The sequence below is a fragment of the Neovison vison genome, chromosome 1 (genome assembly GCF_020171115.1).
Source record: "Neovison vison isolate M4711 chromosome 1, ASM_NN_V1, whole genome shotgun sequence".
Lineage (NCBI taxonomy): Eukaryota > Metazoa > Chordata > Mammalia > Carnivora > Mustelidae > Neogale > Neogale vison.
In genome coordinates this window covers 115,023,529-115,050,827 of record NC_058091.1, presented here as the reverse complement: position 1 = coordinate 115,050,827, position 27,299 = coordinate 115,023,529, and the positions used below count along the sequence as shown (strand labels likewise).

The 27,299-nt window shown below is 37.2% G+C and overlaps 1 protein-coding gene across 1 annotated transcript in view; it reads right to left on the bottom strand.

Annotated features, from left to right (window-relative positions):
• The window catches only part of CD109 (CD109 molecule), a 138,272-nt gene that overhangs the window by 54,348 nt on the left and 56,625 nt on the right, over window positions 1-27,299 (bottom strand). Inside the window, exons 6-18 of the mRNA XM_044254700.1 lie at window positions 24,465-24,504; window positions 21,681-21,765; window positions 17,276-17,372; window positions 16,882-17,023; window positions 16,015-16,124; window positions 13,072-13,296; window positions 12,132-12,233; window positions 11,982-12,044; window positions 10,744-10,920; window positions 9,179-9,331; window positions 4,040-4,114; window positions 3,551-3,611; window positions 789-930 (exon numbers count right to left, since the gene is read on the bottom strand). Coding sequence (XP_044110635.1) covers window positions 789-930; window positions 3,551-3,611; window positions 4,040-4,114; window positions 9,179-9,331; window positions 10,744-10,920; window positions 11,982-12,044; window positions 12,132-12,233; window positions 13,072-13,296; window positions 16,015-16,124; window positions 16,882-17,023; window positions 17,276-17,372; window positions 21,681-21,765; window positions 24,465-24,504 — 1,472 coding nt within the window. The remainder of the gene's footprint in view (window positions 1-788; window positions 931-3,550; window positions 3,612-4,039; window positions 4,115-9,178; window positions 9,332-10,743; window positions 10,921-11,981; window positions 12,045-12,131; window positions 12,234-13,071; window positions 13,297-16,014; window positions 16,125-16,881; window positions 17,024-17,275; window positions 17,373-21,680; window positions 21,766-24,464; window positions 24,505-27,299) is intronic.

The following is a 27,299-nucleotide window of genomic DNA, read 5'->3' as shown; positions in this document are numbered from 1 at the left end:
TATTTACCTATCTAATTTTTTTAAGTAACCATGAAAGAGTAGATCTTAAATTCTTAGGAATAGTTCAGTTAATAAGGCCATATCATTGCATCCTCACCCAGAGACCACTAAAAATTTTCTACAATGTTTATACCTTCAGAATGACCATAATTTTCATAAATGTTGTATAGACAATAAATATCTATTTTCTAATTTAACTCAATTTATTTGTCAATTTGCATAGAAGTTTCCCTCTGTATCTCAGTCAGTGCTATTTTTTTTTTTTGAGGTTTGACTTGTGTCTTATTTCAAGTTTCCATAAATGGCTGACCATAGAATATGTGAAGATTTCATGCCTCATCTGCTCAGTCATCAGGCCAGAAAGCTCAGGGTTGGTCAACTAAGCTGAATCCTCCCACCACCTGTGCTCCGTCTTCTTGTGGCTTATGGGGGTGTTTGACAAAGAGCCACAAGGAAGAGAGTAATTACAAGTGCTTCCCACCCTAAGGCAATAAGCATACTCTCAGCAATTTACTCAAACAAGTACCATGAAACTTGAAGGAAGTTAAAAACACCCTTCATTAGAAGATGGTCTATCTTCTTAATGATACTCTCACTGCCCCAATTTGCCTGTGGCTTTCTTAAACATTACATTTAAATATAATAAAGATTCTAAAATAAAAACCTCTTGGTCTATGTAGTTGTTCATCACAATACATTCGTACTTAAACATTAGAAAGAACACAAAATTTATTTAAAATGAACACTAAACAAAAGAGGTATGAGCAAAGAACATTATAAATCTTTACCCCATGTTGGTGTCTAGCCAAATCCACGTCTCTGGAAAATGCTTTCTGATACGTGGGTTGCTAACCGAAGAGAAGTCATGAAAATCTACCAAGTATCCTTCAGTTTCCTCCGCAAACCTCTCAAGAAATTCAACACTGTCATCTAAAAATCAATATTGACAATGGTTGGGGAAAAAGTCACTGTAGCAGATGATTATAAACTTAGTCCACAGGACCGTAACACCTCTCAGCTGAATGGGACTTTAGAGTTCATCTTATTCAACCTTCTCATTTTACAGATAAGACACCTGAGACCCCCTGAAGTCAAGTTGAAGTCAAGACTTACCCAGGGCTCTGAGGCCAGTTAAAGCAGCTCAAAAACTTAAAAAAAAAAAAAAAAAAGGAAAATGTTCCCTGCCTGTACAACCAATACCTGAAAAACTACTTACAGCTGCTAAAAAAACGAGTTAAATCACGTTTTTAAAGTTCCCTCCAATTTTTCTCTTCTCTTTTTAGTTCCCTAGTGATCATTACCATTGGTTATACGAGCCCCAAGATGCTACAATCATCTAGTTAACTAGCTTAAAAATAAAGTCATGTTGCCTGGCAAAATGACACATTTCCAGAAAAGTCAATATAATCTAAACCATTTTTGGAAGAGTTTTCATTTTCCAAATTGTTTACATAACTAAATTTTGTTAAAGTAACCATGAAACAGTAGATCCCAAATTCTCAAGGAAAGGTAATCTAGTAAGGCGATAACACTGCATCCTGACCCATATTCCACCAAAAGCTTTCTTTCTGTTTCTATCATCTACTTCTATTTTTTTTCAACTTTTCTGTAAGTTTAAAACTATTTAAAAAAAAATACAAAATAGGGGCACCTGAGTGGCTCAGTCATTTAATCTTTTTTTTTTTTTTTAAGATTTTATTTATTTATTTGACAGAGAGAGATCACAGTAGGCAGAGAGGCAGGCAGAGAGAGGGGAAGGGAAGCAGGCCCCTGCTGAGCAGAGAGCCCGATGCGGGACTCGATCCCAGGACCCTGAGATCATGACCTGAACCGAAGGCAGCGGCTTAACCCACTGAGCCACCCAGGCGCCCTGGCTCAGTCATTTAAACGTCTGCCTTCAACTCAGGTCATGATGCCCAGGTCATGGGATGGAGCACCTCATCGGACTCCCTGTTCAGCAGAGAGCCTGCTTGTCCCTCTCCCTCTGCTCCTTCCCTCTGCTCATCGTGCTTTCTCTTTCTCCCTTTCTCAAATAAATAAAATCTTAAGAAAATAAAATAAAATGCAAAATATTCAATAAATGAAAGGGAGCAAAGGAATATACAAGGTAGAAGGATAGGCATTTGAATTCTAAAAGTAGAGCAGTGTTCCAGTAATAAAATGGCCTTGAGTAACTACTGACAGCCATCGTGGTGACGGCAAGACAGTACACATTAAATGGATCAACCACACAGACAGTCAAATCCTCAGGATGACAATAAGAGTAAGACTTCGGATATCTTGTGAGAGTCTTCAATGCACACAGAAGGAAAGGGAAAGTAGGGGACCTAAATGTTGGCTGAAGGATCTATAATGGAAATTTTTGAGTTTCAAATGATAAATGGCTCTTAACTGAGGGTTGCTGAGCAGTGACACTGAAGTACTCAAGAGAACACCAAACACTAGGGACTTAGGAAACTTGATCCAGAAGAGAAGCAGAAAAATTAATGTCAGTCACTTGAGAAGGTTTCTAAGGACATAGTATCCTAGTAAGAGTATCAAGTTTCTTCTGTTATGTTGTGGGGGAAGTGGAAAGGTAGAAGAAAGTTCTCAGGAAAAGGTAAAGGATACAATGAGTATAACTAACAACAGAATGAGTATTACAGTGGAAATCAGGATTTCATAAGATGAACAAAGATAGGTAAAAGCTGATACTGGCAAAGAGAGAATGGAAAAACATTGCTTAGAAGATGTCCAAGATGGATGATTATAGGAAGAAAGTAACTGTACCATATTGACTTTAATACATAGAGATCATAATGACTTCATAAAAATTTTAAAGCTATAAAATTATCTTTTTAGCTTCAAGACAGAGGCTCGGGTATCCAGTGGTGTTGAAAACCAACCCAAAGCTGTACAGCCTTGGGTCAGTATGGAGTAACTGAGAACAACTGACAGGCATAGGGAACTTGGGGACAGAAACTAATACATTAGCATGAGGTTTCCTGAAAGAAAAGAGAACAACTTCTAGAGTTAACCATTCTCATTTATGCACAGTTTGCAATACAAATTGGAAGCAGTGGATCTTCCAATATGTCCAAAAATATAACCATCCCAAAGAACTACAGAGAGAAAATAGCAAGCATTCATTTCAAAAATCTAGATAGAAGCCCAGACAAACATTCCATGTCATGGCTCAGATGAACATTAAACGCCAAAGACTTTAGGGTAAGAGAACAGAAAATGAAAATCATGATATCCATGTCCAACCAGAATGTATTCATACCTAAGTGAATAATTTTAAATACCTAAAAGACTTAAATACTTAAAGCACACCGCCGGGCGCCTGGGTGGCTCAGTGAGTTAAGCCGCTGCCTTCGGCTCAGGTCATGATCTCAGGGTCCTGGGATCGAGTCCCGCATCGGGCTCTCTGCTCAGCAGGAAGCCTGTTTCCTCCTCCTCTCTCTCTGCCTGCCTCTCTGCCTACTTGTGATCTCTCTCTGTCAAGTGAATAAATAAAATCTTTAAAAAAACAAACAAAAAAAAAAGCACACTGCCAGGTTTTACTTACAAACACCATCAATGTAATCCTTCAAAAGTTTTGCATCCGTCAATACCCAGAGGCCACATTCCTAGAAAGAACAAGTTTAATTTTCTTTAAAAATACAAGTTTAAATGCTCTGCAAAATGTCCCAACTGTCTCCCATACTTTCAATTCACTCTTGTGCATTCATTTTTATGCACATGTGAAAGGGTTTTTTTCTACTCTATCTCATTTTTGAGAATTTACATATGTACATGAGCATTCACTCTCCCTTTCCGTACACAGAACACACACACACACACACACACACACACACACACACACTTTTTCCATTTGCTTTTAAAATTGGAAGGATAATTATCTTTCCATTTCAGATTACACTTATATAACACTCCACTTCAGCAACACGTTTAAGAAAAGGTTAACATTTCATAATTCAGATAATTAATTCTGAACGTGTTTGCAATAGTAAAAGATATTAATATCTTTTCAAAGTCTGTAACAAATTAAACATACCTGAAAAACTGCAAAAGAATTCATGAACATGCCTAAATAATAGCCAGTGTTATAAAGTTCCAGCTCATGGACCACCTAAAGAGAAGATAAAATACATGAAATGAATTAAATCACAGCAACCTGTTCTGCCCTCTGTCATATTTCTTGTATGTTGCTTAGACAACACAGGGCCTACAAGCTTAAATGAAAATGACATAAATGGAGGATTAAAGAACACTTGAATGCCTTGTTCATGATTCAGTCAGTTAAAAATACATTTCCTCTCTTAACTTATTTTTATTCTGTTCAGTGATAGAGAGTTCCTAAGAGGTATATGCTGAGGGGCACTTGGGTCATTCAGTTGATCAAGCAGCCGAGTCTTGATTTCAGCTCAAGTCACAGTCTCATGGTCCTGGAATCAAGCCATGTACCAGGCTCTGCAATTAGCTGGGAATCTGCTTATGGATTCTCTCTCTCCCTCTACCTCTGTCCTTCTTCCTGCTGGTTTTCTCTCTCTCTCTCTCTCTCTTTCAAATAAATAAATAAATAGGCACACCTGGGTGGCTCAGCTGGTTAAGTGTCTGCCTTCAGCTCAGGTCATGATCTCAGAGTCCTAAGATCAAGCCCCAGGTCTGGCTCCCTGCTAAGTGCGGTGTCTGCTTCTCCTCTCCCTCTGCTGCTGCCCCCTGCTTATGTTCTCTTTCTCAAATAAACAAATTAAATCTTCTTTAAAATAAAGAGATAAAATAAAATAAAATAAACCTTTAAAAAAAAAAGAAGTGTATGCTTGAGTTTTGCCCAGGAAGAACTTAAATATCACCCTTGACTAAACCAACACATAGGGGTCAGCATTGAAAACAACCCATACTTTTGGCAGATAAATGGGTTAAATTTGATGGATAATATAAGTTCTGCAAAATGTCAGTTAACTATATTTTTTAAAATAAAAAAAGAGGCAATTCACAAAAAAATAAAAATTATTAATAAGCAGAAAAAATATTCAACCTCATTGATAATCAAAATAATGCAAATTACAACATCAATGAGATAGCTTTTTCAATACCGAGATATTTGCATTATCACATTAGCAATATTATTTTTTTAAGAACAGCACTCCTTGCTAGCAAGAGTGAGTAAAATAGTTTAAAAGAGTGAGTAAAGTTGGCAGCTTTTAAAAACACTAAACATAGGGGTGCCTGGGTGGCTCAGTCATTAAGCATCTGCCTTCACTAGGATCATGATCCCAGGGTCCTGGGATGAAGCCCTGCATCAGGCTCTCTGCTCTGCGGGAAGCCTGCTTCTCCTTCTTCTGCTTCCCCTGCTTGCGTTCCCTCTCTCACTCTCTTTCTCTCTCTGTCAAATAAATAAATAAATTTTTTAATAAATAAATAAATAAGCTAAACACAGATTAGAATATAACCTGGCAATTCCATTCCCATGTACATACTGAAAAGAATAGGGACCCAAAGAGTCTAACATGCCAACAGTCCATTGCAGCATCAGTCACAATAGCCAAAAGTCAGCAAGTTAACGTCTATCAACAGAAGAACAGATACACAAAATGTGGTAGACACATGCAATTGTATATTATGCAGCCATAAAAAGAAATAAAGTTCTGACAGGTGCTACTACATGGATGAACCCTGAAAACCTTAAGCTAAGTGAAAGAAGACAGACACAGAAGGACTTACATGAAATATCTAGACTAGGCAAATTCATAAAGACAGAAGTAGATTAGAGACTGCTTGGCGGGGGTGAGGAAAGGGGGAAACGGAGGATTATCACTTCATGGTTACAGACTCTCTGGAGTGATGAAAAAGTTTGGGAAACAGATAGTGATGATGCTTGTACAACATTATAAAAGTAATTCACACCAACTGAATTATCTTTTTTTAAACAGTTAAAATGGCAAATTTTATGTTATCTATATTTCACCACAATAAAAAAATTAAGATATGATACCCTTTTTGGTAACTATTCCAATACATCTCTTGTTTACATTAGCATTAACCAGACATCTTAAGAAAAAGGCAGGAATAAAAACCATGAAAGATTCTAAGTCCAAGTTTAAAAAACACACCTGTTTAAAATGAAACATATGCATCCAGTGTTTCTGCCGTGCTAAGCACCACCACTGCTGCATGCATGGTAACCAAACATGGTGCCAGAAGAGGCACCAAGAAGAAAACAAGTGAATGAGAAAACAGGAAATGTCAGATTATCTCAAGAAGTTGGCAAACAGGTAATGGACCCAGAACCAGACATAATAGAGAGAGAAGGTTTTAATCCCATGACTCAAACTCTGCTACAGAACACAAATGCATGCAGGATCACCTTCTGCTGACACACCAGCATGAATCAGTGGAATTATCTAGAAAGAATCAATTACCTCCAAAAAAGAGTCTCCTTTTCTCAGTGGCTCAACAAAAAGGCACTTGCTGCAGCCAAAGCTACAGCAAAGGCCGGTGTCTGAAAATTATTTCCGTAAGGTCTAGCACACTTAAATTTTCTCAAGGTGTTCAAGAGTCTCTCAGCACCACTTATAAATTTAACAAGAACAAAAGAAACCAAAATGGCCTGTCACTACAAGCTCCTGACGCCCTCCCCCAGAGCCAACTCCGGACAAACAGTAAAAGTAAGTAGGAAACTTGGATGAGTGGGATGAAAAGACCCTGGGAAGAGTCAAGGATATCTTGAATTGGTGTGTTGGGAGGAATTGGGTAGCAGAAAGTGTTAGAGGCAGACAGTCTGGGGAAAAGGTTCTGCTCTGACTTCTTTCCAGTGGGTAGCCTCAGGACAATCATTCCCCGCATTTTCACTGCCGAAATCAGTAGCTGCAGCAGCAGCCTACACTTCCTGTTGCAAGGTGTCGGGAAAATAAGTCAGCTCCTCTGCCCTTCTGGTGTGAGAAACAGGAGAACCTGTGGACAGACCCATGGCCCCAAGCATTCTCTTCCTCTTGTCCTCCAAACTCTCAGGGCTGCTGAATCATAATCTCAAGAGATTGTCTCTTCTTGGTGATGTTTTTCCCTAAGAACTTTAAAGTGAAACACTGAATGAAACCCAACATCACACAGAGAGGATCAAGAGTAATTTTCTAGTCCCTGGAGCTTAACCCCATCCTCTCTTTAAACTCACAAAACACACAGATTGGAATGGGGCATTGAGCCTTCCTCAACAAGACATTATCAGAGTAGCTGCCAACCCAACTACATTCAAAGAATATGTCTTCCATAAAAGATATCCAAGTAGACAACACATAACATGTGAAGCAAAACACTGAAAAGTCCAGTTCAAGAATTTAAAATAAACATGATAAATATACATAAGGAGATAAGGAAAAATATGGATGATATAAAGCAAGAACAAAAGACAGGAACCAAATGAAAATAATAGATATTAAAAACGTAATAGCTGACATAAAGAACCCAATATAAGAAATCAAAGTAGGATAGATACAACTGAAAAATGACCAGTGAGCAGAGTCACATGAGGAGCTCTCTCAAGAAACACAGAAAAGACAAAGAGATAGAGAACATAAAACAAAAAGCTAGGAGATATGGAGAAAGAAAATAGATATGCCAATCTCTGACTAATGAGAGTCTCAGAAGAAAAGAAAAAATTTAAATGGAGAAGAGGGAAGGTGGTGGCTCCGTGGTGCAATGGATAGCGCATTGGACTTCTAAATGGAGAAGAGGGAATATATGAAGAAGTAACAGATGTAAATTTCCAGAATTAAAAAATGAAGGAAGAGTATAGATCAAAAGGGCAATCAATAATGACACAGAATTACAATCCCTCACAAAAGCAACATGGTCTGGCTGGGGTTGGAGAAGAAGATGGTAACAGGTGAAAGACAAAATGTATATGCAAGAAAATGAGAGGATACGAAAATGCTTGTTCTGTTAGATAAAGATACAAATATTGATAGCTGTAAGAAATCAACATGATAAATAAATATGCATGGTTCATGAATTAAGGGCATGTATCACAAGAACAAAAACAGAATGTAAAACTTCAAAACCAGAAGAACAAAATTTTATCTAACCCATGGAAAGAAGAAAAATGAAAAGATGAAAAGAGAGGGGAAAAAAGAAAGTAATCACATTAAAAGTATGAAATAAAGTAGAAATAAATCTGAATTAGAATAAGAATTATCACACTTGTAAATGGATTAAATAAGCTTATTAAAAGACATGGACTACCAGACACTAAAAAACAAAAGCAAGGGGCGCCTGGTTGGCTCAGTCAGTTAGGTGTCTGTCTTTTGCTCATGTCCTTATCTCAGGGTCCTGGGATTGAGCACCACATCGGGCTCAATCGGAGAGAAGCCTGCTTCTCTCTCTCCCATTCCCCCTGCTCTGTTCCCTCTCTTGCTGTGTCTATTTTTGTCAAGTAAATAAATAAATCTTTTTTTAAAAAATTAAATAAATAAATAAAATGGATTTTTAAAAAGTATCTTTATAGACTGAAAATTATATATAATTTTTATCAAGTGGATTAATTTACAACAAAATGATCAAGTTAACCTAAACATTTATATCTTTCCTCCTATATGCACTTAATCAATTAATGGACATAGGTTATACAATCTAGATTTCAACTGACAATGGCACAAAAGGATATATCAAGAACTTACAAATGAACATGAAATCATTAATGAATAGGGAATTAATTTATGTAACACTAGATGTTCCCATATTTCTTGATTAATAAGTTTTCTGTAGATTAACATGATTTCACTCCCTCAATATACTACAAATTCCAGATTCAGTAAGACTATACTTATATATGACACTTAGGTATAACCAAAAGAAAAAGTATTTCAAAATTATCTAAAGTTCTCTTCTCCAATGTCATCCACAATTACACAAGTAAATTTCCTAGTACTTTCTCAAGAGTCTTAAATTCAAATACAGTATGAAAATAAGGGAAAACTTCAGATGGCATCTCTCATGTAAAACAGCAAAGACTCTTCACCTTATGAAGCCCCTTTCCAACACAACAACCAGAATCCAAATCCTTTTTATTTGGAAACTTTACTGATTACTGACTTAAGAGGAACTAATGAACTTTCCTTTAGATATTTGAACTAAGGCAATAGGTTTCCTTTTTGCTCTTTAAACATGTATTTTGTAAGGAAAAAATTGCTAAACTCACATTTTCCATTGTAATATCATTTGAGACATTCATCAGATTGACACTTTTGTCAACGGCTACAATCCCAACTGTCGAGTCTGGCTGTGTCACGGAGATCCTAAGAGAGACTCTCTCAGATGGTTCAGCCTGAGTTTTACTCCAAAATAGCTTTATCTAAGAAAGGGAGAAAAGAGGACTGATTTATTTGACTTATTAAAAATCATTACTTACATGTCTTACAAACTCAAAATCTAGCAAAGATTCTACATTTGCCTTGACTCAGGGATAATTCTGAAACCATACATAAGCCTTCTGCAGGGAAAGAAAATTTTTAAAAAATTTAAATATATCCTCTTCAAATTTGTAGTTTCTTCATGAGTAATGTAATAAAAATTATATAAAAAGTAAAGAAAGAACGGTGCCTGACTGGCTCAGTCAGTAGAACATGCAACTCTTGATCTCAGGGTTGTAAGTTCAAGCCCCACATTGGGCGTAGAGATTACTTAAAACAAAAAAAAATGTAGAGATGCTTTGGTGGCTCAGTCAGTTAAGTGTCTGCCTTCAGCTCACATTCTGGGGTCCCAGGATCGAACACCACATCGGGCTTCCTGCTCAGCGGGGACCCCGCTTCTCCCTCTGCCTGCCGTTCCCCACTGCTTTTGCTCACCCTCTCACTCTCTCTCTCTCTCTCTCACTCTGACAAAAAAAAAAAAATATTTTTTTTAATTTAGAGAAAAATATATCTTCACAAATATAGCTAAAACTATACTTCTTATCTTTCATAGCTAAGAAATTTCTTGGAATTGTGCTTTTATACCTAACCCACTGAGTGTCTGGTAGTCCATGTCTTTTAATAAGCTTATTTAATCCATTTACAAGTGTGGTAATTCTTATTCTAATTAGGATTTATTTCTACTTTATTTCATACTTTTAAATGTGATTACTTTCTTTTTTTCCCCTCTCTTTTCATCTTTTCATTTTTCTTCTTTCCATGGGTTAGATAAAATTTTGTTCTTATACCTTGGAGTTGTGCTTTTATACCTAACCCACTAAGCCACCCAGGCACCCCTCAGTCAAAGTCTTAAAGCCAAGAATCATAACTTAAAATAAGACCCACACTGCCCAATAATTCCACCTATGAAAATATACATGTAACAATATGAAAAGGTTCAACCATAGTTCTGGAAATGAATATCAAGAATATTCATTTTGTTTATCTGGGGTGCCTGGGTGGCTCAGTGGGTTAAAGCCTCTGCCTTGGGCTCAGGTCATGATCTCAGGGTCCTGGGATCGAGTCCCGCATCGGGGGTCTCAGCTCAGCAGGGAGCCTGCTTCCCTCTCTCTCTGCCTGCCTCTCTGCCTATTTGTGATCTCACTCTCTGTCAAAAAAATAAATACAATCTTTTTTTTAAAAAAAAAAAGAATATTCATTTTGTTTATCAGTTGAATAACTGATTCAATTTAGAATCAATTTTTTTAGTGATACTTTTTTTTTTAGTGATACTTTTCTAAAGAAATAGTAACATTTCTCAGACTTCACTAATATGAAGTTTTCTTCTAACATCATTCATTACCTTTAATCTTACCTTATTTTTAAAAACAAGCTGAACAGGGATTTTTAGAACATCATTTATAATTTCCCCATCATCCTCAATATAATACACAATAATGCAGGCTTTTGGAGCCCAAGAATTTTCTGGTGTTAAAGAGAAGGTTGTTGAATTTTGCTTGCCTACAGCCACCAACCGTCCCCTGGATACGACCTGAAAAGAAGAGTAGAACAGTTTCATTTTATGCCAAAGCTGGTAAGAATCTTTTTTTTTTTTAATATTTCTTTATTTATTTATTTGACAGAGAGAAATCACAAGTAGATAGAGAGGCAGGCAGAGAGAGAGAGAGAGAGAAGCAGGCTCCCTGCTGAGCAGAGAGCCCAACGCGGGACTCGAGCCCAGGACCCTGAGATCATGACCTGAGCCAAAGGCAGCAGCTTAACCCACTGAGCCACGCAGGCGCCGTAAAGCTGGTAAGAATCTTAGCTGCAGCTATAATCATCATAACTTTAACCATACACACAAATCGTTTACTTAAACCAACTTCAAAGCCTTTATGAATGCAAAGAAACTTCCCTGACCAACACAGAGAGGATAAGCTAGGAGACAGAAAAGGATAAAAGAAATACTGATTGAGACAACAGTAGCTTCACAGTCAAGAATCTGTTTTCGAAAAAAAAAAAAGAATCTGTTTTCGAGTGGGAAGAATATAGAGCACCACTGGGGAGACCAGAATGAGCAAAATTCAAGGCTATGGGTAGCAATTCTTATTTATTTATTTTGTTTTTCTCATATTTTATAATTTTCTACAATAAACTCAGATGGATTATCTCAAACAAATTAAATTTTAAACATAATGCAAGATTTAATTATCCACCTTAAGTTGGAAATGCAAATACAGGTGAAGGAATAAAAAAGAAATTTTAACTGTAATATGAAAAGGGCAGGCTAAAGGATAGAAGACTGAATTTTAAAAATTAATGAGTTTAGACATAAGGTAGATATCATTCGTGGTGACCCTATAAGAGATAATAAATTCAAGGGGCGCCTGGGTGGCTCAGTGGGTTAAAGCCTCTGCCTTCAGCTCGGTTCATGATCCCAGGGCCCTGGGATCGAGCCCCACATCGGGCTCTCTGCTCAGCAGGGAGTCTGCTTCCCCCCCTCTCTCTCTGCCTGCCTCTCTGCCTGCTTGTCATCTCTGTCAAATAAATAAATAAAATCTTTAAAAAAAAGAAAAAAAGAGAGATAATAATTCAGATTCTATAAGAGATTACCATGTAGCTTAACTCCTTCAATTGCTTATTGCCACTAACCACCAACTCAAAAGGTGATCCCACCTAGAAAAAAAAATCTTAATTAATAAGCACATATGAATGGCAAAAGAGAACAATTATATTGTAATTATAAGTGACTGTAGGCTTTACCTTTACATTCTCATCTCTTGTCTTTAGCTGGATGTATGTTTGACTGGGAGACTTAAACATACCATGAACTGCCATGCTACTCACACTATTAAGAAAAGAAGCCTATAATAGAAGAAAAGGGAGCTATAAATTTTCATCTTCAGTAACACCCTGAGAAAGGATACTATCTGTTGAACAATTCCTGAAAGGCAAATTCACTTTTACTCTTTTTTCTTGCAGAAAGAAAAAGTGTGTTCTCCAGACATTGGATCTTCACTTTATAGTTTATAAAGAAAGTGACAGCTTTAAAACACAGAAGGGGGTCTTCATCACCATAATCTATGAGGAAAAAGCATAGTCCTAATTTATTTCAGAAATGAAAGTACATTATCTAGAAACACAATGAGAAGAGAGAACAAAATGAGAAAGAACCCCTTTCCTTCTCTCCACAACACAGAGTTTATTTACAAGCAAAACATCAGACCAACTCATGTATCTACCAATAGAGTAAAACTCAAAAGGACCAAACCTGTGGCAGGGTTGAGCAATGAAAAGAAAGAGCAGGAATGGTTGGGGTGTCCCAAATGAGACCCTCTGAGAAGAGTTCAGCAAAGGAGCATAGGTTTAAAAAAATGTTTTCCTCTTCATTTCAGCTCCTGCCAAAATACACTTTCAAATGATTGAAAACCAACCTCGGCCGGGAATCTGAGGCGTTTCATCATATTTTCAGAGCACTATATTATACTGTGCTCTTTAAAATAAATTTACAAGGAAGTACTTGGTCCATCCCTCAAGCTGCTGTTACTAAATTGTTTATAACGTTTTCCTCCATTTTTAAAAATAGAAACGTGTCTACTTCCTACTTCCTGTGCACTTTGGTCTCTTAACGGTTTGAGTACCTACCATGAAATTACAATTTTAATGATCTTATAGTAACATAACGATGAAAAACAAATGGTACCTTCAACTGTAGCTCATTGGAATCATCCAAAATTGGGAATTCAATCTTAAAGATTCCATTTTGGGGGAGGGTATAATTTATGATCTGGACAGCTCCTGTTTCCTGATTTCTGCTATTCCATCTGTTCCAGTACTCAGAAGAATTTTTCTGTGTCACTGTTATAACTACATTATTTCTTCTTTCTTCAAAAGTCAGTTGATTGCCATCAGCACGGGTTACCTTCACCTAATTGTCAAAACACAACATTTTAAAAACAGGTAACAGAAAAGCAAAGCTTTTAAGTTCAAATGAATCCAGTCCCCATCTGTGGTATTCTGATGAAAATGAATTCTCAAAAACTGTTGGCAGTACCCTAACTTCCAGATGAAGTAGTCTCTCCCTAGGCTTCCAACACCACTGACCATTCCCTTCTTATTAGTATGGCTTCTCTTGCCTTCCATGGCTCCACAACAACCTTCTTTATTTCAGAGCCCTCTTTCTGCATCTTCACGTGACCTTTTGGGTTTCACGTCCCTCTTCCTAAATGTGGAAACTTGTCAAGGCTAAATTATCAGTTACCTGTGCTTCTCTTTTTCTCAAAGGTCTCAGCACTCCTGCTGCTTTCTTCACCTTGCTCCGGAGTTCATACTCAACACTTCCAATTTCCACTTGCAGACTACTTCTACTTAAGTATCCCTGTCAACTCGAATTCAGTGCATCTATCACTGAGCAACCATCCTGCCTCTCCTATTTTTGCTAACACCACAATTTTGCCAGACTTCCCATCTCTCAGTTACCCCTCCCTTTTCCCACCTCCCAGATCAAATATACACTAAGTCTTGTACTTCTGTCTTGCATCCTCTCCATTAGCACATCCCCCCTCAAGCTTCCTCGCCACCTCCTGCTTCTGAGCTGCAGCCATCCTCCTACATACAGCCCCATCCATCTCCCTGTAATACGGCTTTCTCCATACCCTTCCCACATTCGTAAGGCTCCTAGGCTCTTCACTGCCTAGAGCATAAAGTTCAAAAACATGCATGTGCCATTTAGGATTCTTGACAACTTCCCACACTTTGCCTCCTGTTTTCTGTCTCACCAGCCCTGGACACAACTCCCTGCTACAACTGTACCCATCCAGGTGAATGCACCTGAACTTGGCAAAGAGGGGCCTTTACTTGTTTCAGCTCATCTTGTTCCCCACCTTTAACCCCCACACCAAACATTTACTAATATTGGGCACCTGAGTGGCTCACTGTTTAGTGTCTGACTCTTGGCTTTGGCTCAGGTCACAATCTCAGGGTCATGGGATCGAGCCCCATGTCGAGCTCACACTCAACGTGGAGTCTGCTTGAGGTTCTTTACCTCTCTCCCTCCCTCCCCTTCTGCTCCTCCACCAGCTCATACTTGCACTCTCTCACTCTCTCTCTCTCTAAAATAAATAAATGAGGATGCCTGGGTGGCTCAGTGGGTTAAGCCGCTGACTTCGGCTCAGGTCGTGATCTCAGGGTCCTGGGATTGAGTTCCACATCAGGCTCTCTGCTCAGCAGGAAGACTGCTTCCCTCTCTCTCTCTGCCTGCCTCTCTGTCTACTTGTGATCTCTCTCTCTCTGTCAAATAAATAAATAAAATCTTTTAAAAATAAATAAATAAATAATAAAATAAATAAATGAATAAAATCTTTGAAAAACTAAAATAATACCCTTCTGATCTTTTAGCAAATAGCTTAAATCTTCCCCTTCCATAAAGCATCCTTTAATGACCCTCCTCCGTATCCCAAGCCAACTCCTCCTCCCAGACTCTTATTGTCTCACTCTACTCATTTGGAAGTTACCATTTGCAGCCTCAAGGGTTTTTTTCCTTACTTTTTCAAAATAAATTATGTGATCATTGAAATCAGAAACTATCTAAAACTTTTCTTGATCCATTCAACAAGAAGTCATACCTTCCTTCTTTTTTTTTTTTTTTTAAAGATTTTATTTATTTATTTGAGAGAGAGCATGAGTGAGGAGAAGGTCAGAAGGAGAAGCAGACTTCCCGTGGAGCTGGGAGCCCGATGTGGGACTCGATCCCGGGACTCCAGGATCACGCCCTGAGCCGAAGGCAGTCGTCCAACCAACTGAGCCACCCAGGCGTCCCCATACCTTCCTTCTTTAAACCAGAGGTCAGCAACTATGGCAGGCAAGAAGGCCGAATCCAGGCTTTTTGTAAATAAAGTTTTACTGGAACACAGCCACCCTGACTTTGTTACAAAGTAGTTAAGGCTGCTTTCATGCTATAATGGTGGAGTTGGGTAGCTGTCACAGGGACCATATGTATCACAAAGCTAAAATTATTTACTATCCATCCTTTGCAGAAAGTTTGCCAACCCCTGCTTTAAATCACTAGAGAAATGTATGCATGACACTGACCTTATCCTCCTTAAATCATACTTGTGTGTTATACTTTCTTGTCACCATCACAAAAACTGTAAATCCAGGGTAGGGACTGGATTCTTCTTCTATAAGCCCCACCCAGCATCCTGCCTTGCACACTGTCAAAATTCACTCAATAAGTGTTAAATTTTTTTTAAAAAAAAGAGTAATTATTGATAATTTTTAATGCAACATCTTTGCTAGAACTAAAATTAATCATTATAAAAATCAAACTGAAATTGAAACTTTTTGACTGGCACTAAATTCTTTCAAGTAATTTATAAAAGCTTCAATGTAGCAATCCAAATCTAACCTAAATTCCTCATTAAATAAATTTTGAGGAAAATACCTTTGTCGGAGACTACTTTTTTAAGTAAACTTAGACAAAGGTCATTTGGGAACAATTATACATACCTCATATATCTAAGGGGGAAAGTAATCTATCTACTTTGAGTTTAATATTTTTTTGAAAAGCACCAAAAATATAAACTGCCATTCTGTTTCATTAAACTGAACTTGCTGCTTTAGATCATTAATAAGCATGCCAACTTACAGTGGCTGTGAAGTTGAGAGATGGCTTCAAGACAGTAGCATAATCAAAAAATTCAATGATGTAATCATGTTGCTTGAAAAATACATTAGAACTTGCATTTCTTGAGATACCTGTTTTGGAAATTGCACCATTTAGAAACCAAATGTTATTGTTCACCAACAGCCTCTATTCATCCAATTTCTCTATCTAAGGTACATCGCCAAGAAGTTAATGGGGCACAGAAGCCTCATTCCCACACTGGCTTGGTCATAAAGAGAACCATACGGTTCTGTTACGGCTTCCAGGGACCCATTCTAAGCACCGTTCCTGCTGTGCCCATCCGCAACATGGACACTGAAGATTAAGGCCATAGACAATCATTTTTTGCTCCTTCGAGGTCTCGTGAAAGCTGTGGATAGCAACAGAAAGATCCAAGCAATTAACCTTTATTTTATTATTGAAAAAGAACTGTCCGTGAGCAGACAAGAGCTCAGAAGATGTTAAATGATTAAAAACACACCCACATACACACAAAACAGAAGGTGGTTAGTCGGCTGAAAAAACAGGCCTTTCCATGTAGTTCCCAGGTTGAAAAGAAAGGAGAAATGGAGAAAATTACAAATACCTATTACATGTGGTTGAAGCACAGACTGTGGTAGAAAATAGGTAATCCCCCCCAAAATTTAAAATGAAAATGGAAAGAAAGAAAAGAAGTTTCTCCTTCATAATGAAAACATTCTGCAAGTGACACTAATTAACAGACATGACAATTTCGGAATTAAGTAGCATCGTTAGAAAGGCTCCCAAATGAACGTGCTAGTCGTAACAAGAAAGGAGAGAGAACAGCAGCACATAAGCAGCTTTACCTTCACTTCAACGTCTACAAACCTGTAAGTGATTCTGTCACTGTGGCTAAAATTTCTACCGGCCCAGGGGAAGACAGATACATGTGTTCAGAAAGCCCTTCTGAAAAATCCATTACTTTTTTCATCTCTTCATCATTAAAAGAGAAGTTTGCAGATCCATTTATCTGTTTTGTTTAAAATAATTCAATTTTATTCTTCACTTTAGCAATTCAAATTTTAGAAATAAAATTCAAACTGAGTCACAAAATATGATGGCTCTGGAGTATAAATGGGTAGATTCTCATCCATCCAATTCTAAAAAACTCTCGATTTTCTTACACTCAATCTTTGTTAATTCAGTATGAAATCTTATTTCTAGTAAAAGTATACATATAGTGTTTCCCCATTTGAGGTCATAAGATCTCTGTAAAAGTTACCTTAAAATTTTTTGTAATATTTTTCTTCATGCCCCAAAAGGATAAAGGTAAAAATGTAAGTGTTACATCTCCTTTCACGGGCTTCCCATACGTATACCTGAAAAATAATAATTTTTTTTACATTTTCAACTTGATAGTATCAAAACAGCACATGAAAATATGACTTTCCAAAAAAGAAAATATTACTTTCAATAGCATCACTGGCAATCCAACTTAAAAGAATTATATTTTTAAAAATACTCTCACTGCAAATTTTTAAAACTAATCACAACTAGGAATATCCTTAATCAATGGTGATCCTTGAAATTAAGTCTCTGAAATGAAAAGACTTTTTTTTTCAATTTATTTATTTTCAGAAAAACAGTATTATTTTTTTCACCACACCCAGTGAAATGAGAAGACTTTTAATGACAATACTTCAAAAACAGTTCATAGCACCTACTTCACCTCTAACCATTTTAGACACTGCAGAGAAAAATCTGATTATAATTGCAAGTGCAGTTTCCTGTCCAAAGATTTTTTTTTTTTAAGTTACAAAAACGTTTTATTCCTAGAAATCTAGACTGGCCCATTAACTGCATGCCCAGGACACTTTGCTACTTTTGAACATTTTTAAATGGTAGTTGAAATTGCAATCGCCAAGGCCCACTGTTGCATGTTCCAGTATTACCCAGAAGGGTTTATTAGACCAAACACACTGCGGCACCAAACGTGCTCATGGTTATCAAAACTTGGCTTTGTGCAGAAAAATATAAAAGAAGAGTAATTTTTTACCCACAGTACCAAAGTTATTTTCTGGAGTCATATCTCATCTCTGCTGCTTTATATTTTATGTATTAATTTTAATCCTCTCTCATCATGGGAAAATCTCTTCATATGAAAAAGAGAGGCAATCTTTGGTAAACCATTTTACTGCCAGAAAGCCTTTTTTAAATGTGTTTCCTGGGTTCCTTCCATTTCTATTGTGTAATAAATGCTCAGCCAAATGTGGAAGTCAGTTTTGCTCCGCACTCTATAAATCTAACAGTAAACTCCTGTTTCCTGAATCCATTAGTTGAACACAGAAAAGGCTCCTCATCTGGATCAACTCAACTCAAAAGCCAATGGTGAAATGCAGTACATTCCAAACTGAGGAGAATGAAACAAATACATTTTCAAATGTATCACCTTCCAAATGAAAACAGTCAAGTCAGTTGCAACCCTGGTCTGCAACTTCAGCACAAAGTTCATTCATTCAAAAAAGAGTCCTCAAAACTTAACAGTTCTTGTATCTTGTTAAAGCTTAAATAAATGCATAAGGTTACCAAAACATTATATTTTAAAAGAGTTCTATCACATGAGGTACTGGGGGCTTGAAAATCCAGACATCATTTAATGTATTCTCAGACACAAATATTTTTTTATTTTTGTTTAAATGTGAAGCAGATTTAGCCTTCTTTGCCTCAAGCTAATTATAATAATTATGAAACAAGGATACTGATAATTATTGTCCTAAAGTGGGGAAGCATTTGGAATAAACTAATAACTTAGAAAATAATAGTTTGACAACATTTTAAAAAGCAAATGGAGCATATTCTAGGGTAGTGCCATTAATAAAACAAGGACTTTTTTTTAAATAGCCATAACACAAAAGGTTTACAAAATGATACCTAAAAAATTGAAGTGGCCAGTTATAGTTCATGTTTCTCCCACTCTTTTTTTCATGTCATTTCAAAGACACATGTCTCAATTTATCAAATAATAAATACACTTAAATAAACCTTAGCCTAAAAAATATGTTTTTCAACTTTACTATCTGCAGAATATATAGAAATAACTAGACGTGTGCTATGTTATTTTCTTTAAAATCCTCTAGAACTCTCTGTGGTCAGTGGGGAAGAGTCTACTATTTATTTTAATGTGGTGGGAATAGTGAGCAGATGTTCACATCAAACCCAATAAATAAATGCAGATTTTTATTCAACTCAGTTAAAGATTTCTAAGCTAGGGGTTCCTGGGTGGCTCAGTAGGTTAAATCTTTGCCTTTGGCTCAGGTCATGATCTCGGGGTCCTGGGATCGAGTCCCGCATCAGGCTCTCTGCTCAGCAGGGAGCCTGCTTCCCCCTCTCTCTCTGCCTGCCTCTCTGCCTACTTATGATCTCTGTCTTTGTCAAATAAATAAATAAAAATCTTTTTAAAATTAAAAAAATAAAAAAATAAAAAAGATTTCTAAACCAAAAAGAGACTGTTAACCTTCTTCTCTGGGAAATTCCTAGCAATGTTCCTCACCTTAACCATGCCTTGATGGACAGATGGCTATGACCAAAAGAAAAACCCAAACTGTTTATTAACCACTCATAGGATCATCATCTTCATCAACACATCTCCATTTTTTGCGGGACACAGTATTTATAGACTAGGTCTACACCAATTTTTATAGACTGATAAAATACTCTGCTGGTCAAAATATTTCCTTAATCTGTTGCAAAGATGTAAAGTATATCCTCAGTGTGAATGTACGCCAGGCCCCCCAACAATCATGTAAGCCCGTTCCTCACAACAACCTCTTAATATGTATCTCCTACTGGCTCTACTTCTGCGGAACCTTAACTGCAGGCGTCCTAAGGAAAAGGATGCAAGTAGGATGTGGTGAATGCTAAAAAAAAAAACAAACAAACCAACCAGGGGCCATCACAATGGCCATGTTGTTCTCAGACAGTGGTATTTCAAAGAGGCTCAACAAATGAGAATCCAGATGAAACTAGACGAGTTCTTTTTTCTTTTTTTTCATCTAATTGGCTTAACTAAGCAACTCCTAAATCGGCAGCATCCCTTCTAGCACCTAAAGAGATGCTCCTATAAGAATTCTTACCGGGCTAGCAGGGAGGAGGGTATCAGGGGATCCTCACATCCCACCCCCCAAGTTATATATAAAACTTTCTGAAGAGTTACCAGAACTCAAGAATCACTGTTCTAAGTGATTGTACTGAATCCCTGGCATAGCCCTGAAAACCAAAAACCAGAAGCGAAGAAGGTTTCCACACTCAACCTAATCCACGAGGATGTTGATGGTTTGTGTGGATTTGCACTCACTGTTCTAAAAACTCTAGTCAAAGAACTCAAAATAAAACTCAGAATCCTTAGCCTTCGGCTAAGATCAAGGACAGGATAATAATTTTGTAAAATGCAGGCATTTACTTGTTTTCTAAACCATAAATCCATCCACAGTACCCAAATTCATATTAGAAGCCACCTCTTAGTTGAACACAGGCAGAACACTAAGTTGGCATATATATTGTAGACACATTTTTGCCTTTGTGTCACAGGATTTTCACATGGGTTGGTTTTTGTGTTTTGTTTTGGTTTTGTTTTTCCAAATAAAATCTGAAGCAGGAGTCCTCAGAATGTTTTGTCTGTGGGTTTCTTCCACCAGGAGACTGACTGCCCGTCACTTGCCACTGCCACAAACCCTCACCAAGAGAAGAATATGGCTATGAGAAATCAGTGAGAGGGAGTCCAGTATTTATCAGCCATTACAAATAAATTCTGAAACTAAATAAATTTCAGGAACCAAAGCACAGCTAGTCACACATCAAAAATGAAAGCCACAGGGCGCCTGGATGGCTCAGTGGGTTAAAGCCTCTGCCTTTGGCTCAGGTCATGATCCCAGGGTCCTGGGATCGAACCCCACATCGGGCTCTCTGCTCAGCAGGGAGCCTGCTTCCTCCTCTCTCTCTCTCTCTGCCTGCCTCTCTGCCTACTTGTGATCTCTGTCTGTCAAATAAATAAATAAAATCTTTTAAAAAAAAAAATGAAAGCTACGTAAGATCAGTTCTGGAATAACTCTGGTAGGCTGGGACTCTCGGGATGCTTTCTGCCGCCCCAAAATGAAACCCTCTGCTGTTCAAGCCAGCGGATCAAAATAATGAGAGCCATGATACACCTATATATGGGTGGGCTGGAGTCTTTCTGTGTACATCCACTGAAACAATGAGGAGGGAGAACTTCTTCCTCGTTTGCTAATTGCATTAAGACAACCAAATTCCTCCCTCAAGATTCAATCTCCATTCAAAATAAGATTGAAGAAGACCTAAGTAGCCTTGATCCATGTCAGCCAAATGAGGGATAATGATACAATTTTTTTTTTTAATCTGGAACAATCTATAATGTAAATCCCCTGACTAGTCTCAGAAAAATCCTCGTCTGTGGGAAATACTTCAGGATTGGATCAGCGTGGAAGCAGGCAGGTGGATACAAAGACCTGTACAGACAAGTTCTGTGCTTAATTAGTTATTACAGATATTTGTTTCCTGCTCATTGCGGTATTTTAATAAACAGAACACGGTGCTAATATTATGGAGTATATAATGAGCTCTTGGTCAGTTTTATAACAGTATATAGCCATTTTTTTTAAAATGATACTTACTTTGCTGTGACAGTACCATTTAAGCTCCTAGAATTCAAAGAACAATATAATGGTGTCTGCAAAGTAACTTCAAATTTGGGTAGTACTGAAAAAGAAAAGCAAGCGTAAATATCTCAAAGAATCTATTTTACTATCATTTTTAACTTAACAAAATAAAGACTAAGTTGTTCCAAAGAAGTCAACAATTGGTACTATTTGAACTTAGATTCCTTAGACTCCAAAGACACGTTAACACAGAGATAAATGAAAAGCACTTCATTTCAGCCAAAATGAGAAACCCTTATGAGGCTGATGACTAGACAGTGACAGTGGGGGCCAGTTGCTCTGGACACTTGTGTCACTGGAAGTTTCTCAACAGTAGAACCTGTATTGTATCCAGAATCCTAGATGCTAAGGCATCTGGATGGTGGGAGAGCAGGCATCTCCCATTAGTGCTCCCTTACTGCTTGTTAAAATACTCCCACACTAGGTGTTAAATAGTTGCGTCTAGAGCAGCCCTTTCCCTAGGACCATTCTCCAGTGTGGTTACTAAAAGCACATCCTAGGGCCCTAAGACTCCCTGTCTGCATGGTACCATGTATACAGTCATACAGAATCCTTATTCTTTGAGACAATCAAAAATGAATCTGGGGACAGTTAAATGTCATGGAATGCAATGAAGGGAAAGTTGTGTAGTAGGATTTCTGAGTTAATCATTAAGATATGACTACAAAGTAATGATGCTTTTCTTACATGACAGTGATTTCTGAGGGCAATCTCAAAGTAAAAAATCCCTACTTTGGTCATCTTTATATAATTAGGATGTGAAATATTTTATAAATATGAACACTATTTGATATAAAGCATACCACCAGAGTAAAAAAATATTGTATCCTTCCAGTCTATAGAAATTTTTTTCTCTAACTTCACTAGCTCAACAAACAGATCAGTCTTATTACGAACCACCTCACCATTCAATTAACACAAGAGAAGTGTCAAGAAGGCCAATGGGTCAACAGTATACATCAAATCTCCAGCTCCAGACCAGGCCAAAGGTCATTAGTATGTCAAGATAGTTCTAGAAATATCTAGGACTGGCGGGCCAAGAAAGCCATATGATCCACTCAGAGGTGGAATTTCCTTAGAACAAAGAATTCAAATGTCCATTCCTCAAACATCATAGGTTGGCAATCAGTTCCCCATCTCCACCATATCCAGTTCAACAACATATAACCACCCAGCACCACCTCTATGTGAAATGAAAATAGCCTAGATAAACCTTGGCCACCTCCAATTTCTTCTTCTAGATCAGGGCGATCCAAAAGAAATAAAATATGAGCCACATGTATGATTTTAAATTTCTAGTAGCCACATTTAAAAAGTAAGAGGAAGCATGTGAAATTAATTTTTGTAGTATTTTATTTGATGCCATATACCTAAATATTATCATTTCAACTTGTGCTCAATATAAAAAATTACTACTAATGAGCTATTTTCCTTTCTTTTTTTTTTTTAACTAAGTTTTCAAAATCTGATCATTAACCCACTTAGAGCACATTTCCACTTGGACTAGTCATACTTCAAGCACTCAATAGCCACATGTGCTAAGTGACCCCCAATTTGAACAACACGGTTCCAGATCAGGGGTCAGTAAATGACAACCAGCATGAGCTAAGAAGAGTTCATAAATTTTTAACTCACTGGGGGGGAAATCAAGGAAATATTTTATGACATGTAAAAATTATAGGAAACTATCATTTCCGTGTCTCTAAATAAAATTTCATTGGGTCACAGCCACATTCACTTACATATTGTCAACGGCTACTTCCTACGACCGTAGCAACACTGAGTAGTTATGACAAAGACATAAGGACCACAGAGCCTAAAATTTGCTGATCCTATTCTTATGGATTATGAGACTTAGGAGTGACCAGTGCTGTATGAGATATGTGGACTCTGAGCCACTAAGGTGTGAACAAACCACTTTCCAAAATTTCTATTGCCTGAATGAGACACAGTGTCAAAAAGTGACACAAATCAAATGAAAAAGCTCATGTGTAACCTCAGAACAGTTATCCAAATTATAACGAACAGTTAGATCCTATACTAACAATGAGATCCTAGTCTTATCTTTCCATCCTCTCCATCCACCAACAAACTAGTTGGGCCATGCTGTTTTTATCTATGCATATCTAACTGCTATACAAATGTGACACCTGCAAGAAAAGGATTTGCCCAAGTCAAACAGACCATCTTTACCAAAGCCAACCAAATGAAAAATAGGGGAAATAACTGTTATGTCAAAAAAAATTTATGGGGCACCTGGGTGGCTCAGTGGGTTAATGCCTCTTGCCTTCGGCTCAGGTCATGATCCCAGGGTAGTGGGATCAAGCCCCACATCGGGCTCTCTGCTCAGCAGGAGCCTGCTGCCCTCTCTCTCTCTCTGCCTGCCTCTCTGCCTACTCGTGATCTCTGCCTGTCAAATAAATAAATAAAATCTTAAAAAAAAAACTTGCAAAAACTAAAATATGTTAAGATCACAATGAAGTAGACTAACAAAAAAAATGCATAAGAGAGACAACATAATGGGACTCCAGGTGATCTGTTCTGTATATTTTTCTTTATAATAACCTTTTATATCTTTTACAAAGGAAAAAATGTGTTTAGGTAGGCCTATAAGAAACATCAGGAATTCACCCTCACTAGCATTTGTACTTTTAATAACATATCTCTTGGAAATTTCTCTTATCTCTGTGGAAAGTAACAAATATTTCTTTCTTTCAGAATAAATTGAAGAACTCTTACCATATTCTGAAACCTGAAATGATTGATAATATGTCTGGTCCTATAGGGAGGGGAAAAAAAAGACAAGAAAATATATGAGTTCTTATTTAGTTATTTTGTTTGCTTACTTACATAGAAGGATTTAGGTAATTATTTTTAATTGCATTTATAATGATTTAGTGAGCAAAACAGTTAATTTTAACTTGTGGAAGTTTACTCTTAGTCATCTGTGACATGAAGCCTATGGGATTTCATTTAGTGTTTCTTGTCAATTCACTAACATAAAAAGGTGACGTGTCTCTATATTTCACTGCAGGCCATGTGAACAAACTGTTTAATTGGACTTCCATCATTTGTGAAATGAAAACTAAATTAAATTAGATGGTTTAGAAATTTATGAAGCAAGAATACCACATGCCAAACTATGACTTCAAATTTGTTTTGAATATCACTCTCCAAAAAACCAATGGAGAAAATAAAGTTACACATATTTTAAGTATTTATACATAATCAAAAATACAAAATCATCTTGGACGAACATCTTCTACCTTTCATTTTCTTGTGCAAACCTTAAAACAATACAATATATTCTACCCTATTTTAACAAATATTGTTAACTGTTTCCTTTCCCAAGATCAACGAGAAAATATGTGGCCTCTTGTTATATCATTTTTTCTAGTTTCCCATATTTCTATCCACCGTAAGTCCATAAGTAACATATTAACTAGAACTTCTTTGATATCACTAAGTAGTTCCACCAATAAAATTTGTATTCTAAATCTGATTCCCTATGTTTATCAAAGCAACTACACAGATCCAGCTATAGAATATTGGTTTTTCAAATCATCCTTTGTTAATCTAAATCAACTGAGCAAGTTATTTTTAATCCTAAAAGGATAGAGTGCAATCAAAGTATGAAACAAAGGTAACTGCTTATATGCCAACAAAATAATTGTCTAAAACTTGATCTCGATGATGTCATTTAAAGTAGATCCCAAAGAAATTGTGTTGATCAAAGTCATAAGAATCTACGTTTGTGGCTTCTATCTTAAATTGTTTTCATGTCCTATATAGGAATGTTACAAATTACCTGTATTAGGTTCCTTTATAAATTCTAATTTGTTTCCAGTTTCATGCACTGTGCTTTGGCTCCTACTCTCCCCTAAGCTTGACCTACACATTACTTCCATCCCTACTCATCTTCCGAGACTTAGCTCAAACGTTACTGCTTCCCCGAATCCCCAATTTAAGAGCAATCTCAGCACCCTGAGCCTCCATGCTCTTCAGTTCTTCCTTCTGTCCCTTCGCACCCTGTAAAAAGTGTATCATAAATATTTAGGGATGTAGTTTATCTTGCCGCAAGTTCTTTGAGGGCCAGGTCCTTGCTGGACTTTTTTACCCCTCATAGTTTATCCCTTGAGCTGCCAGCCTAAGAGTGTCTAATACCAAAAAAGCGCTCAATCAATATGTGTTAGGTAAATAGTAGTAGATTTGACAAATGCAGGAAATCAACTAATTCGTTTGGGCCTACGTTAAACAACAGCCTTGAACCAAGTTTTCGGAAATTATTTAACAGATACGTAGTTATATGAATTACATTTGCAATGAATTCTCCTTTTGTGCTTCTTACATTATTCATCATCCCTGATAACTCCTGATTTTCCATCTCTCTGTTTACTATCTCCTCTTTCATTCGGTCTATAAACATTTTCAGTTCTTTTGTTCTCCTGGTACTCCCAAGTATCTTTCTGACTACTTTCTTGTTTCTTTAGTGGTCCTCTCTCTCTTTCTGCTCCCGAAATGTGGACCCTACCGACCCCGAGCCTGAGGCTCTTCCCATTCTTCAGACCCTTAAGTGAGCTCATCAACTCTCCTGGTTTTAACTGCCATCTCTATACTCAAGACTCCTAAATCTTTATCTCTGACACATACCTTTGCCCAGAGATGCAGACTCAAGTCCACTTTCTGTACATCTCCACCTGAATGTCCTACAGAATGTGTTGGACTTCTTTAACAGGATTTAGCCTCACCCAGGGACCTTCTCTTATGTGCCTTTCCCCCGACTGAGTTAGATACCATTCCCTCCCATAATAACTTGTGTATAACTCAATTATTGTACTTAACACAATATATTATAATTATCTGCTTTGTATCCATATCCTAGAACAGACTATGAAATCAGTGGGGACCCAGAACCTAATGAAGCATGCCTTCAATGTTTGTTGAATGAATGTATGTATAAACAAATGAACAAATGGATTCTTGTCCGCAGGCTGGTTCTTACAGGGCTCCTCAGCTTGGCCTCAATTATCATACAGCATCTCCTACCAGAAATTGAAATAACCTTCTCATGAGAAGAATCAGACAACCTTGAAGAGACATGGCCATTTGGCAAATGGCCCACAGAGTAACCTTAATTCTCTGCCCTGTACTTGGAAGGAATATAAATGTCAAAGAGTAGAAGACGCCAACTGCATGCAACACTAATGGGCTGCAAAGAAGTGCTTCTTTTCACTGTCAGTTTAAATTGTTCCAGTAAATCAGAAATCATTTTGTAACTGAGCGCTGACAGGGTGCTTTGTCCTGGATGAGGTTTTCCCAGGGTGTTTATAAGTGGTGAAATGCAAATCAAGAAATAAATTCTTTTACTTTCCAAGGGGTTTCAAAAGCAGAAATGAGTTTTGTAATTTCCAACATATTATCCATTAGGCAATCGGGTCATACCAATTCCCACAATAAGTTTAGTGATTTTTATTAAATATGTTTACAAAACCTATCATCAGGACTGATATAAGATATTGAAATACTTGAAACTAATAATAAATCAGAGAATTAATAGCAATTTGTCATATATAA